At 41.7% G+C, this 15,304-nt stretch overlaps 1 protein-coding gene across 1 annotated transcript in view; it reads left to right on the forward strand.

Annotated features, from left to right (window-relative positions):
- The window catches only part of CPVL (carboxypeptidase vitellogenic like), a 105,164-nt gene that overhangs the window by 30,464 nt on the left and 59,396 nt on the right, over positions 1-15,304 (forward strand). Inside the window, 1 exon segment of the mRNA XM_061165456.1 lies at positions 4,305-4,371. Coding sequence (XP_061021439.1) covers positions 4,305-4,371 — 67 coding nt within the window.

Consider the following 15,304-nt stretch of genomic DNA (forward strand, 5'->3'; position numbering starts at 1 on the left):
AGGACCCACACTTCTGCTTCCAGATCCTGTGGGTCCTTAGCCAGATCCTGGCAGGGGTCCCTCCGCTGCCACCAGCTCAAACACCTCCTTTTCCCCGCCACAGACATAATCCTGACGGCAGTCCTTACAAGTTAACTCAAGGGCCGCGTCTTCCTCATTTAGTACTGACTGTGAGCTCTCATTTTTCAGGTCGGAAACCTACATCCCCCATACCCTCCTCCTCCAACCCTCTTTTGGCTTAACTCCAAAAAACCCTCAGTTGTTTATCTAGCGAACACCCTGAGGGCAGAGGGTCTGTATTAAAGAAATACATCAGACCCTCTAAGCCAGAGCCTTGCACCCCTGCCCTTCCTCTTCTGGCTCTCCAGCCCCTCCCCCAGGGATGGTCAGCTTCCAGTTGACCCTCCGAGTAGATATTTACTGCTGACATTTGGTTCATCTCCTCTTGCAAGACATGTAAAGAGAACCTATTTCAAAGCATCCATTGTTTATAGCTGTTTTAGTTCTTTTTGCTTCAGGCTCTTAGAACTGGAAAATAGCTAATCAAGGGTAGCGCAGAAAACTGATTTCAGCTGTTTCCTTTATGGTTTATACTATTTGATTCCCTTTGTGACTGTACTCTTCTCCCCAGCTGTCCAGATGGGTGTTTGGAATAAGAAGGTCGCTTTGAAACCTAAAAACAGGCTACTACAGGTTTAAAGAGTAGAACTTTCTTTTTCTCCCTTTAAAAACCATCTTTCTTTTTTTCTGAAAATCCCATTCCATTTCACTATTATTAGTGCACAGCTGAGAGGAGTAGATTCCTAAAAAGACATTTGACATTTACATTTAGGCTGCTTTTCTGTGTGTTTGGAAATGAAACTTTTTCCACAAACAAGATGTTTAGACTTTTTTTTTTTTTTTTTGCTGTGTTAGTCACTCAGTCATATCTGACTCTTTGCGACCCAATGGACTGTAGACACCAGGCTCCTCTGTCCATGGAATTCTCCATACAAGAATACTGGAGTGAGAAGCCATTCCCTTCTCCAGGGGAATCTTACCAACCCAGGGATTGAGCTTGCGTCTCCTGCATTGCAAGAAGATTTTTCCCATCCGAGCCACCAGGGAAGCCCATTGCTAAATAAAAAAAACTTCATAACAATGTGACTATGAAACAGTTTTATATATTAAATTGAGAACAGCATTGAATGAAGGGTGCAGGTGAGATCATGGCCCGGCCATACGAGATGTGGAATGAATGAATACTGAGGATAGCTCCTCATCGCGTGCAAGAGAACAAAACCACTGGGATCCCTGTTGCTATGCTTCTTTCAGTCAGGCTGTCAGTGACTAAAGGTATACCTTGTCTGGCTTTTGTTGGTATGGAGCTTTTGCTGAGATTATTTTCACCTCAGTTATCCTGAATGTCTTGTATTTCTATGACCCTGACTTCACTAGAGCTGACCAGAGTCCAGAGCTGTCCTTGGATCTGTAATGTGTTATCATTTGCATCTACCTTCTCTGCCCTGGGAGAAGGAAATGGCAACCCACTCCAGTCCTTGCCTGGAAAATCGCGTGGGTGGAGGAACGTAGTAGGCTGCGGTCCATGGGGTCACAAAGAGTCGGACACGACTGAGCGACTTCACTATCTCTGTTCTGAGCCCATCTTCTCTTTAATAAAATTATCTGAGGGGTGGTTTCTCCTCATCATTCATCCTTACCTTCTGTGTTTCATCCTGTTGTCCCTTAATGTACCTTTCTGCCACTGAGTAGCCTTTGACTAAAATTCTACTTATTTGACAAGGCCTTGACACAATGCCAGCAAGGTTCCAAATGGAAAGACATGGAAGAGAGATATGCTTTGTGTGCCATATAGCTCTTATGCCTGAATAAATGCATTGAGTGCACGCGCACACATGCACGCACACACACACAGACACACATGTATACTATGTATTAGGTTGATCAAAAATTTGCTCGGGTTTTTCCATAACATCTTACAGACAAACTCAAATGAACTTTTTGGCCAATCTGATATTATATGCTTTAGCCGTTGTACTTCTAAAGTTTGCAGTTTAATGTGAGGATGATTCTAGATTTTACTTTTGAATAACCCTTTACCATGTAATGGTCTAATCCTTGATGAAAACACAATTCAATGAACAAATGGCTTATATACCTCTAACTTACCAAATTTACCTTTTTCATTCCCATTTAAGAAAGACCTACTAAGGCATTTCTATGATTAGCCAAATTTTTGTTCAGATCCTACTGTAAAATTAAAATTCCGTGATAACTTCCTCAATTGGGACCTTGCCTTGGAAACTTCAACTAGAGAATCCTTTTTTTTCAAGCTAGAAGTAAGCTGGGAGATTATCTCCTTCAACTAAGATTGCCAGATAAAATATAGAATGCCAGTTAAATTTGAATTTCAGATAAACAGTGAATAATTGTTTAATCTAAGTATGTCCTGTGCAATTTTGGGGACAGACTTATACTAAAATATTATTTGTTGTTTATCTGAAATTCAAATTTAGTTAGACATCTGGTATTTTATTTGCTAAATCTGACAACCCCAACAACTTTCCAACAAATTCTTGAAGGAAATAAGTTTTAAGCTAAAGCACAAGGCTTAATTGAGATTTACTATATTAAATTGTCTATTGCCATTCCAACTAGCAGGAAGAGAGAAAGAGAAGTAATTTTTAGCCTGAAGGTTAAAGAGGCAAGGGTGGAGAATAAACTCCTATTTTTGTCTCAGCTCTAAAGGCAGCGTATTGCCAGCACAAACATGGAGGCTATTTAATGCACTTTCCAGATTTAGTTGCTACAAAGATTTCAGTTACTATAAATAATAAATAAATACACTGAAATTCTACAGTAGAGTTTAATGTTGGCTTGTTTTTTTTAAGATTTTTTTTATGTGGACCATTTTTAAAGTCTTTATGAATTTGTTACAATATTGCTTCTGTTTTATGTTTTGGTTTTTTGGCTGTAAGTCATGTGGGATCCTAGGTCCCTGACCAGGGATCAAACCTTCACCCCTTGCACTGGAAGGAGAAGTCCTAACCACTGGACCATCAGAGAGGTTCCAATGCTGGAATCTTAATGGAGACTTTGAAAATTAAGTTATCGCCAGGATTGTGGTGATTGTAATGACCCAGTTTTGCCTCTGTGTAACCCTTGAACTTTCTGCTCCTGGTTTTTCAGGGCCTCCTTGCCTTTCATCTTCATTGGCTAGTTCACGGCTTTTAGTCCCTCAGCAGGATACTGGAACAAAAACCCTACCCAGCTTCTCAGGAATTGCAATCTAGGTCAAGACATTCATAAGGCTCCAGAGTTTCACAAGTTTTTGTCTCCTTTATGAAAGATTCTGTTCAAGTAGAGAATCGTTCAATAATCCACCCTTTTCTTGCTTGTTATGAAATAATTTCTTGAGCCTGTTTAAATCTATTTCAGCATACCAAAGTGGCTGTTGGCAATCTTTAGTAAATGTAGATATTTTGAGCCCGGAGGCCACTTTGCATTAATTCCATAACTGTAGGCATTTGGTGATTTTCCTTTAGACTATAGTCATTTTAGGGGGCTTCCCAGGTGGCTTAGCAGTAAAGAATCCACCTGTGATTGTAGGAGACACAAGAGACATGGGTTCAATCCCTGGGCCAGGAAGATCCCCTGGAGTAGGAAATAGAAACCCACTCCAGTATTCTTGCCTGGAAAACTTCATGGACAGAGGAGCCTGACAGGCTATAGTCCATGGGGCTGCAAAGAGTCAAACACAGCTGAGCGACTGAACACATACACACCTAGTCAGTTTACAGTTTTTCTGTTCTTTGGTTATTAAAACACTGAAATTCTAGGGGACCCATTAGAATATAAAAATGTTCAGTGTTCCCCACAGAGAGAGGTTGGTAAGCAACTGAGGTTCCCATTACCTCACCACAAACTGAGGTTAGTGGGACTATGTTTGTAGAACTAACTCCACAAATTGCTAAATGATAGGTGAAAGCCTGTGGCACTTTGCCCAAGGGTCCCCTCAACAGGCAAGTGATTCAAGTTGGTAACCCAGGGATTTGGAAACCTTTCCAGAGTGTTGATGTTCACTTATATGAACTTCTGAGTATCACGGAGCAAGCCTACAAGTATTTTTCTAACCATCCACAGAGTATGGAGTGTCATATACTCATGAGACTTTGAAAACAATACCTCCAGAAGCTTATAGCATAACGGTATCTTAATTCAATGCAAAACCTTTTGTCTAAGGGTGAAACTGGGTAGTATAGTATGATTCCATTTAATTTTTATTGTTGCTTTTCTTTTTGCAGTGCATTAGTTCAGTTTTTCGAGTTGTTTTCTGACTATAGAGACAATGACTTTTACGCCACTGGGGAGGTAAGTTGAAATCATGTTTTCTTGTGTGCTTCCAACATCATCAGGACTGGAATATATTATGACACCTGTGGTTTATTCATTTAGTGTGTACACACACATTAATATTAATTCAATCCATATAAAAAATTCTCAAATCATTCCCTACTATGTCTGAGGCTTTGGACCAGTATTAAAAATTCAGTGAGGAATAAGACATTAATTCTGCCATAAATCTGAGAGTCTAATAATAAATACAACACAGAATGAAAAGTACAACTAGAAAAGTAGCTGTAAAGACAGGTAGCTTAAGGTGAGCAAATAGCTACCTCTCAAGATGTGATCCACAGGAAAGGTCAGACAGAGGAGGCAAGGATTAAACTGGATTTTGAAGGATGAATATGGGTATATTAGTCAAGGCTCTTCTGCTTACAAGTGACAAAAACTGTATTCAAAGTGGCTTAAGTAAAACAGGGGATTGACTTGTTGGCATCAGGTATGGCTGGATCTGGGTGCTCAAATGTTATCATCAGGATTTTGTGTCACATTCTCTTGATCTAATCGTTTGGCTTTGCACGTGACTGGTTTCATTCTCAGGTAAGTTCTTTTCACCTGTGCCCTCGCCTCTCCAGTCCACTCCAGAGCTCTAGAGATAGCCTACAGGCTAAACTTCTCCCTCGTCAGAATTCCACCACATTTCTAAATCTCATTGTCCATTTGGAGCCCATGCCTTCTAGGGGTCAGGGGGATGGAGTATACAGATTGGCCAGAATGGTGCCTGAGGCCCACTGCAATGCCCAGGAAGCAGCGAATCTTGAAGCCTTTACACCTGAGCCACAAGCTTGAGAATGGGAGATGAGTGGTCTCCAGAGGAAGATCTGAGTGATGATACCAGAGGGAGGGCTGGAAGGATGCAAGCACAGACCACAGGTGTCCATTGTAAGAGTGTCAAAGTGGAAAACGGTCTCAGCTTTTGCAAGGGAATGACAAGTTAATGGAACTAGGATCTTCCCTTTCTTCACCTTCTTTCTCCTTTTTCTAAACTGTCTAGAAAGGATATCTTGACTGTTTAGCTTCTTACACTTAAGTCTTTTTAAAAGACTGTTACCTAGTTAGGATATTTTAGGATCTCTACCAGTAATTCCCTGCTGTTCCTTCCCTTTTAACCCATTTCAGAGGCAGCATGGGGAAGGGGGAAGGAAGTGACACCCCTGTCATTTTGGTAGCAACCTTGGAAAACAGTCAGCAGAACAATCTGCTTAGAGTGTAATTCCTTGTCTTGTGAATAATGTGACAATGTTGTTAACCGTGATGTTGAACTTTTCAGCAAAGCTGCCAAATTTTCAATGAAAAACTTGACTTGTCTACTTCATGTCAGTCTGGTGGTTTCACGCGTGTAGTTTCTGAATGTGTGCTGGAAAGGACAGTTTTCTTTTTACATTCTCTGCTGCCAGGATGAATACTTTTAAGGAAACCTGTGCCTTCAAAGTGATGAAGGAAGATGGGAATGAGGGCGGGCAGGGGCTAGGGTGGAGACGCACTTGCCAGGCAGCAGCATCTCTGTGAGAACCATGCAGGAGATGTTAAATCAGGGGCACACCTCTTTCTAGAAGGAGGAGCACTCAGTAGTGCCTGATGGTTTATTATTTGCAGAATGTGGTGTTTCTCTTTAGTTTGTTCCATCTGGTCTTCTGTTAAGGCTAGGAGGAAGAATGGAGAAGTGGAAGGAAGTCTGCATTAATTATTAGGAGACCTGAGGTTCATTGCTGGCTTTGTCTCTCTCTGAATGATTCCAGACAATTTCTTTAACTTCTCTGGGCCTCTGAATTTCATCTTACAATCAGAAGGGTTGGTTTTTAAATTAGATCACTTCCAGGGATATTTTGCTTTACTGGATGTTCAACCCTAGTTACCTAGACATACCCTTAAAGCATCTGTATATAAATGCAGTTTTAACATAATACCAACCCCACCCTCCCTGTTGCCACCATCAAAAAAAAAAAATGTTGTAATAGATTTTTCAAGAAAGGGAAATCTTTTCTCTTGTGAACTCTTAATTTCTTCATACTTTCGGGAGAGGTTGAAAATAAGGCTGCTAGATTTGTAAAACTGTTCTTGGAAAAGAAATGCATAAACTCAGAAATGGTTTTCTGCTTCTCATTGCAAATGTGAAAGTGTTAGTTGGTCAGTCATGTCAGACTCTTCGCAACTCTTTGGACTGTAGCCCACCAGGCCCTTCTGTCCATGAAATTCTCCCGGCAAGAATACTGGAGTAGATATCCATTCCCTTCTCCAGGGGATCTTCCCAACCCAGGGATCAAACCTGGGTCTCCCACAGGTGGATTCTTTACCATCTGAGCCACCAGGGAAGCCTATTGCAAATGTACTGGACCTAAATATCTTCCACTTTTGTGTGCTGTGAATGAGAGTAGCCTGTTGCTCTAAGCAACTTGAGCAGCTGTTCAACGCCCTAAATTTGTTGTAAAGGAGTCTGGAAGTAATAACAGTATCTTCTGTATAGGGTTGTTTTGAGCATTTAATTAGATAATCCTCCTCAAATATTTAACAGAGTGACTGGCTGTAGAGAGTACCCAACACATGATGACTATTACTACCATTCATGTTGAAAAGTTGGATTAATATATTATTGCTTCAAAGCATATGGCCTAATGCATATAAGCAGGGGCTGAGATGTTTAAAGAGCTCTGCTCACTTGTTTGTGGGGTGTGGTGTTGTCTCCCCTCTAATTTTGAAATCATCTGTAAAAGAAATTGTTCGCTTCATCAGAAGATGATGGTGGAGCTTAGCAGCTTTGGATAGTAGCAAAATGTGTGTGGACCAACTGAGGGCCCTCACCCCTGCCGTGTGGACCATGGCGAGGCCACAACAAAGGGTATGGACCTGCATTTGAAGCAGTGGAGAAGGAAGAATTGCTTTGTCTCCTTCCCTTCTCTCTGCTTCTGCCCGGAACACCAACTGGAATTAATTTTCTCTAAAGAGAGACAAATGTGTCTGTAAATCACCCTCCTCGAGGCATGAAAAAATGTACTTCAAAAAGAGAAACAAGCTGCATTTAATTCACATAATTAACTTTTTTCATAAGTGTTATCCTTTCTGAGCCAGTAACTATTAGTGAGATTGCTCTTTTTCATGAGGTTCAGACACTCTTTAGAATCTGCTCAAATGTACGTGGACCCAGCTAGAAATTAAAGCAAAACAGCCCTGGTGCATGAAGGCAGGGAGGTGGCAGGAGGGAGGGGTCTGTCCACTGTCCTCTGCGCCTGTGGTTTTCAGTCCACTCATGGGAACCAGTGCTTAGGGGTGGTTGTGCCAATGGGTGGGACTGCTTGTGAATGGCATCTGAAAAAACTGAGCATTTCTCTTTGATCAGCAGGAGGGGGGCTGCTTTCCTTAGAAGCAGTTTGCAACCAGGGTTTATTTGAGGCAAAACTTTGAAGCTATTTAAAAATTAGCGAGCTTAATAGGATACTTTATCTTCATTCACATGAGCAAAATCCTGCTGGGTTCAGAGAGTCTGATTTCTTCATTGAAATCATCATGGTCCAATGGGTTCAGAGGGGCAGGATCCTAGGAGTCAAGAGCCAGGTTTGCTTAATTTGTTTCATACAATACTAGGCACAGTGTTTAATGGATGTTATAGAGTGGCTTCGAGCAAGGCATTTGCCAGATAAAATAAAAATATCGCTGACATGTCTCTTTGGCTTTTTTTGGTCTCCCTTTCATGGTTCTTCTCTCCCTGTACTGCACCCAGGCCCCGGGAACCTCCTTTCTATTCTCTTATTTTCCAGTGCCCTAACTCCCACTCTCAGCCTTCCTTTCCTTGGCTGTATGGTGTGTGGTCCTAGTTCTTCCAGGCTTCCTCCATCCCATCATGATTATTCTGTTTCTCTCCCCAGTTCTGACTTGTTACCAGCTCACTGTCCGTTAGAGGAAACTCGATTAAGTGCACTCCCAGCATGTTGCTGCTGCTGTGAAGTCGCTTCAGTTGTGTCCGACTCTGTGTGATGCTGTAGACTGCAGTTCACCAGGCTCCTCTGTCCATGGGATTCTCTAGGCAAGAGTACTGAAGTGGATTGCCATGCCCTTCTCTAGGGGATCTTCCTGACCCAGGGATCGAACTCGCGTCTCCTGTATTGTTGGCAGATTCTTTATCACAGAGCCACCAGGGAAGCCTCTTCCCAGTGTACTTGTCTTTGAATAGAGGATAGAGCCTAAGCCATAGAAAGATACTTGTAATAGGGGAATTTCAAGCGCTGACACACCTGTAAAGGGGCAGGCTGGGAGAACTACCCCAGTGACAGGTTTATACTTGTTTATGAAGGCTGCACCTTTGTCTTAGCCCAGCCTTGTGATCCTTGAATTTGGTGGTTAGAAGGGGACCTTCTGGAGAAGGAAATTGCAACCCACTCCAGTATTCTTGTGGGAAATCCCAAGGACAGAGGAGCCTGGCGGGCCCACAGAAGAGCGGGACACAACTGAGCGACTAAACAGCAACAAAGGGGACCTTCTAGAGTGTTTAGTCCCTTTGTTTTATTTATAGATCTTATTTGAGAATATTTATTGAGAGTGAACTTCCAGATGTTCAAGCTGGTTTTAGAAAAGGCAGAGGAACCAGAGATCAAATTGCCAACATCTGCTGGATCATAGAAAAAGCAAGAGAATTCCAGAAAAACATCTATTTCTGCTTTATTGACTATGCCAAAGCCTTTGACTGTGTGGATCACAATAAACTATGGAAAATTCTGAAACAGATGGGAATACCAGACCACCTGACCTGCCTCTTGAGAAACATATATGCAGGTCAGGAAGCAACAGTTCGAACTGGACATGGAACAACAGACTGGTTCCAAATAGGGAAGGGAGTACCTCAAGGCTGTATATTGTCACCCTGCTTATTTAACTTATATGCAGAGTACATCATGAGAACCGCTGGGCTGGAAGAAGCACAAACTGGAATCAAGATTGGCGGGAGAAATATCAATAACCTCAGATATGCAGATGACACCACCCTTATGGCAGAAAGTGAAGAAGAACTAAAAAGCCTCTTAATGAAAGTGAAAGAGGAGAGTGAAAAAGTTGGCTTAAAGCTCAACATTCAGAAAACTAAGATCATGGCATCTGATCCCATCACTTCATGGCAACTTGATGGGGAAACAGTGGAAACAGTGTCAGACTTTATTTTTTTGGGCTCCAAAATCACTGCAGATGGTGATTGCAGCCATGAAATTAAAAGACGCTTACTCCTTGGAAGGAAAGTTATGACCAACCTAGATAAAAAGCAGAGTTATTACTTTGCCAACAAAGGTCTGTCTAGTCAAGGCTATGGTTTTTCCAGTGGTCATGTATGGATGTGAGTTAGATTGTAAAGAAAGCTGAGGGCCGAAGAATTGATGCTTTTGAACTGTGGTGTTGGAGAAGACGCTCGAGAGTCCCTTGGACTGCAAGGAGATCCAACCAGTCCATCCTAAAGGAGACCAGTCCTGGGTGTTCATTGGAAGGACTGATGCTGAAGCTGAAACTCCAGTACTTTGGCCACCTGATGCGAAGGGTTGACTCACTGGAAAAGACCCTGATGCTGGGAGGGATTGGGGGCAGGAGGACAAGGGGACGGCAGAGGTTGAGATGGCTGGATGGCATCACCGACTCGATGGACATGGGTTTGGGTGAACTCCGGGAGTTTGTGATGGACAGGGAGGCCTGGAGTGCTGCGATTCGTGGGGTCGCAAAGAGTCAGACACGACTGAGCGACTGAACTGAGATGATTGAGAGTGGGTCATATGACAGGCATGATGCTGAGCACGGTTTCATGCATTTCCTCATTTAATCCTCACAACTGTCTAAAGAAGCTAGTGCTGTTATTATCATACCCATTTTACAGCTGAGATAAATGAGGCTTGGAGAGGTTGCAAGCTCATCCAGCCCAGGATTAGAACCTAAGCAGCTGGACTCGAGAACCCAAGGACTGTGGTCGAGGGACAAGCTAAGGATTGTAACCCCATTCATGGAGATGCTTTCTGGAGCCTGGCTGCTCTCTCCTCACAAACTGCACTGTCTCCAGAACCCACCTCTTCCCACAGAACAGATCTGTCTGTACAAGGGAGTCAAACATCCTTTCTATATTTTGTGCAGTCTCTAAGGGTTACTAACCTTATACAAACAGTAAAGAAGTTCCCAGCTTCTTGGATATTTCTGTCTTTCTGGCCAAGACTTCATTTTAATCATAAAGGCTTGGCTTTGATCATAAAGTTTTATGGAGTAAATGGAGGTTTCAAGTGATCTAAAGGCTTGAAGTCCTTGGAATGTAATTATTTCTCAAAGCTTGGAACTTGCTGAATTTTATTAGATAACATTTGAGCTGCTTTAACTCTTGAGCTCATGACAGATGTCTATTTTCAGTTATGTTCTTCTGACTTGCCAATATTTTCTTTTAGAATTGAAAACGGATTTTGAGTATTTAATGAGTTTAATATTAGAAAAGTCAAGGTTTAAGCTGCAACCTGAAGAATTGAATGGGGGCATATGGAAATGTTTGCAAATTGGGCCTCAGGCTTTTGGATAGCATATCTAAGTCAAATCAGCACATATTTACTGATTCTTTAGTTACACGGAAAAGAATACGAGTAAATCAGAAGTAATTATAAACTTTGTCTGAAGTGAGCTACCATGCTGGACCAAACAGCATGGCGACACAAATAATACCTGATTGGAGGCTGAGGACCGGAAATACTAAAGTAAATCTATTATGCACAGCTTCAGCCTTCTGCGTTCTATCTACAGTGAGCAAATGAAGGATTCAGTTTGTTGACTGTGGTCCAGTATGTTCATGCTCTTTATTTAAAAGTCGAATTAACTACAGTCTCTAAACAAAAGTGTTTACTCCTCTGATCGAATCACCTGGCTTCAAGCTGAGTATGAATTTCTCTAAAATTGGCACTGAGGTCAGAGTTAGGGGGAAGTAAGGGGCATCTTTTTCACCTATTTTAGTCACTGATGAAATTATTTTTTAAAGAAGCATCATCTCAAAACAAAATAGACACATATCAGTTGGAAGGCAGTAGATACTTTTTCATAAATTTATGTGACTAAAAGTTGGATACAGATCAAAATGTTTTTCTTATATGTCTATTCCTGTAAATTCTGTATTTCTTTTTAAGTCCATAGTCAAGAGAAAGAGCTATTTAGATAAAATCATATTCTCATTAGAAACCCCCCCCCCTTGTTTAATCACAGCAGTGTGGTCTTGAAATTAGATGATACATGGTCTAGCAATGTCTAGGAAGTTGTAGAGATTACCACAATCTGTTGTGTAGAAACCAAAGTTCTAGTTTTCCCCATTCATTAAATTTCTGAGCTAGCTACGTTAAGGCTACCCCTCTTCTCTCTTCAGTAGAAGTAATGGTGCTGAGTGAAGTAAGATTCTATGCCAAGGCTAAATGAAGTCAAGTTTGTCCTAGCTTAATCCGATCCTCTTGACTGTTGTGTCCTGTGTGACTCCATTCAGCTTAGGCCTTTCACCAATTTTTGTGGTGAAATTCTCTTCAAGGCATGTCCCCGTCTTAAAGGCATGTTCACTTTGATTGCCGTCATACATGGGAGTAGCTCCACCACAATCTGTGCTTGGGGACAGTTAGAGGACATGAAACTGGTGTGTCTCTGTCCACAAGGAGAGCTCACCTGATTTTCTCCTGAGCATGGAATGGTTCTCACGAGCCCTGAGGTGAATTCTTTAGGTACGTTCATCCCACCTGGAGTGGCTGGGGACCTGGTGACAGAGCAGGGAAAAGGGCGTTGATGACCCTGACCATCCTCACTGGGTCATTGCTGAAGCTGACAACTGCCCTTTTCCACTTCCAAGCAGAGGTGAGGGGCTAGGGCCAGTAAATAGTCACACTTGGTAACCAGATTTAAAAGCCATTGCTTATTATCACTGATAAAGTTTCTGTAAGTTTTACCATAAAAGGTATACTTAGAAGCAAGTCAGAGATGAATATAATGGCGTCTACTTTAGTAGGAAATGTAGACGGCTGAGAGTAGCTTACACAATAGTAACTGCTAACATATGTGAAGTTTCTGTCAGAGGACATTGTTTCCATTAAAGTATTATTCTCTGACATGGTTTTTTTTTTTTTTTTTCTTCTGGAGGAGCTGATTGAAACTTGATTTTTAGATATAATTTTTTTTTCCTTCCTTAAAAGTAACCAGGTGGCAGGGGTGCAGTAAGTCTGCTGTGAATGTTGTTGAAACATGTAAGAAGGGAGAGATTCAGACGGAATACACAATTACAAGTTTCTTTAAGTCCAATTGCATTGTGCTTTTACACATCTGGATAATTAACCAAGCATTACATTCCCTCTAGACTATTTTTATGAGTACAGTATGCTCCTAACATGATTTCCATTAGGCTGTTCCAAACATCATTTAAGAACTCAGAAAAATTGCAGACCAAGATTCAAAACCACTGTTCAACTGTAATGTTGAGACCTTTTTCTCTCATGGGAGAAATAAAAGATTGAGAGCTGAATTCTGAGATCCTTCTGATGTCAGAGGAAAAGTCTAGGTTTGTTGCTTCTTTAAGCTCCAACACATACAAGCACAAACAAACATACACTAATATCTCCGGCCCTCCTCGCCAGGTGTGAGCTCAAAATATGGTCACTGTGGAGCAAAGGAACCATATCAGGATAGTGCTGGAAATCACAAATTCTTTAAATATTGGAAAGGAGTAATTACTAGGGGCAGACTAAAATCCTGACATGTTGATTTTGCTAATCGAGTTTGAATTATTATGATGGTTAAATATATTTATCTGACTGAGTTTCTCATTTGAAGGTCACTGCTGATTTCTAAAATAGTATGTGTTCAGATAGTTTCTGGCCACACTTTTCCTCTTTCCTTTTATAATTGCTTTGATGCTGTTCCGAGCTTTTATGAGGCCAGGGTCTGATCCGAAAGTAGAAGGTTAGTGTTAATTAATAGACTTCAGGAACTTCCTTGGCCAGCTGCTGCCCACATTGGTGAACCCCAGCCAGAGATCAGAGAAACCACAGGGCTGATAATTGTGGTTGTTATTGCTTTATTTGTTGTTATGGGTAGAACTCAGAACAAAAGAGGCAGAAGTTCATAAAATTACAGGATCATAACTATAAGTCCTAAGGGGCCGTATAGTCCATTTCTGATCCATAGGACAACCACACCTAATTTCTCCCCGCAGAGTCTGGGCTTCTATTCTATTTAAAATCATATCTGGAAAAGGGAAAACTGGGTAAAATCAAATCAGTTCAGTTCAGTCGCTTAGTCATGTCCGACTCTTTCCAACTCCATGAACCGCAGCACGCCAGGCCTCTCTGTCCATCACCAACTCCTGGAGTCCACCCAAACCCATGTCCATTGAGTCGGTGATGCCATCCAACCATCTCGTCCTCTCTCATCCCCTTCTCCTCCTGACCTCAATCTTTCCCAGCATCAGGGTCTTTTCGCTTGATTTATTGTCCGGTTGTCGTTTAAAGTGCTCACAGTGGTCACAGAATTGTTAAATCGAGAAATAATGGTTCAGAAAGAATAAACAAATCTGATCTTGAAAAATAAAGAAAGAAATGTGTCTCAGCAAGGAGAATGAAAATAATTGAAATTTCATTATAATGTTTTGCTGTCCATTTTCCATAAAATAATCCTATAATTATCTACTGTTTCAACAATCTGAGTCACTCAACCAGTGGAATGATTAATGAAAACAATAGTGAAGGATTTGTCACACTGACACAGGGCAAGGAAGTGTGTGAAAGTCATTAGAAAGCAAAATCCGAGGTAAACATCATCACTGCTAGGTTAGCAGATATGGACTGAACACTGAGGAATCTGTTTTGGACGTGGTTGTAGTACTACCCATGCCTGCCTGCTAAGTTGCTTCAGTCATGTCCAACTCTGCAGCCCTATGGACTGTAGCCAGCTAGGCTCCTCGCTCCATGGGATTCTCCAGGCAAGAATACTGGAGCGGGTTGCCATGCCCTTCTCTAGGCAGTCCTCCCAACCCAGAGATCAAACCCACATCTCCTAGGTCTCCTGCATTGGCATATGGGTTCTTTACTACTAACACCTCCTGGGAAGCCACTTACATGAACTACTTATATGTATATACATATATATATATATATGTACACACACACACGTATAGTGACTGCAGAGTGCGTGTGTGCTCAGTCGTGTCTGATTCTTTATTTTTTTTTATTTTAATTGGAGGCTAATTGCTTTACAATGTTGTGGTGGTTTTTGCCACACATCGACATGAATCAGCCACTGGTGCACATGTGTCCCTCCATCCTGAACCCCCCTCCCCCTCCCTCCCTACCCCACCCCTCTGGGTTGTCCCAGAGCACTGGCTTTGAGTGCCCTGCTTCATGCATCAAACTTGCACTGATCATCTATTTTACATATGGTAATATACATGTTTCTATGTTATTCTCTCAAATCATCCCACCTTCGCCTTCTCCCACATAGTCCAAAAGTCTGTTCTTTATGTCTGTGTCTCTTTTGCTGTCTTGCATATAGGGTTGTTGTTACTGCCTTTCTAAATTCCATATATATATGCGTTAATATACTGTATTGGTGTCTCTCTTTCTGACGTACTTCACTCTGTATACTAGACTCGTTCCATCTACCTCATTAGAACTGATTCAAATGCATTCTTTTATAGCTGAGTAATATTCCATTGTGTATATATACCACAACTTCCTTACCTATTTGTCTGCTGATGGGCATCTAGGTTGCTTCCATGTCCTGGCTATTGTAAACAGTGCTGCGATGAACACTGGGGTACACATGTCTCTTTCAATTCTGGTTTCCTCGGTGTGTATGCCCAGCAGTGGGATTGCTGGGTCATATGGCAGTTCTACTTCCAGTTTTTTAAGGAATCACTACACTCTTTTTCAGAGTGGCTGTA

This window comes from Dama dama, chromosome 18, assembly GCF_033118175.1.
Source record: "Dama dama isolate Ldn47 chromosome 18, ASM3311817v1, whole genome shotgun sequence".
In the NCBI taxonomy this organism is placed as follows: Eukaryota; Metazoa; Chordata; class Mammalia; order Artiodactyla; family Cervidae; genus Dama; species Dama dama.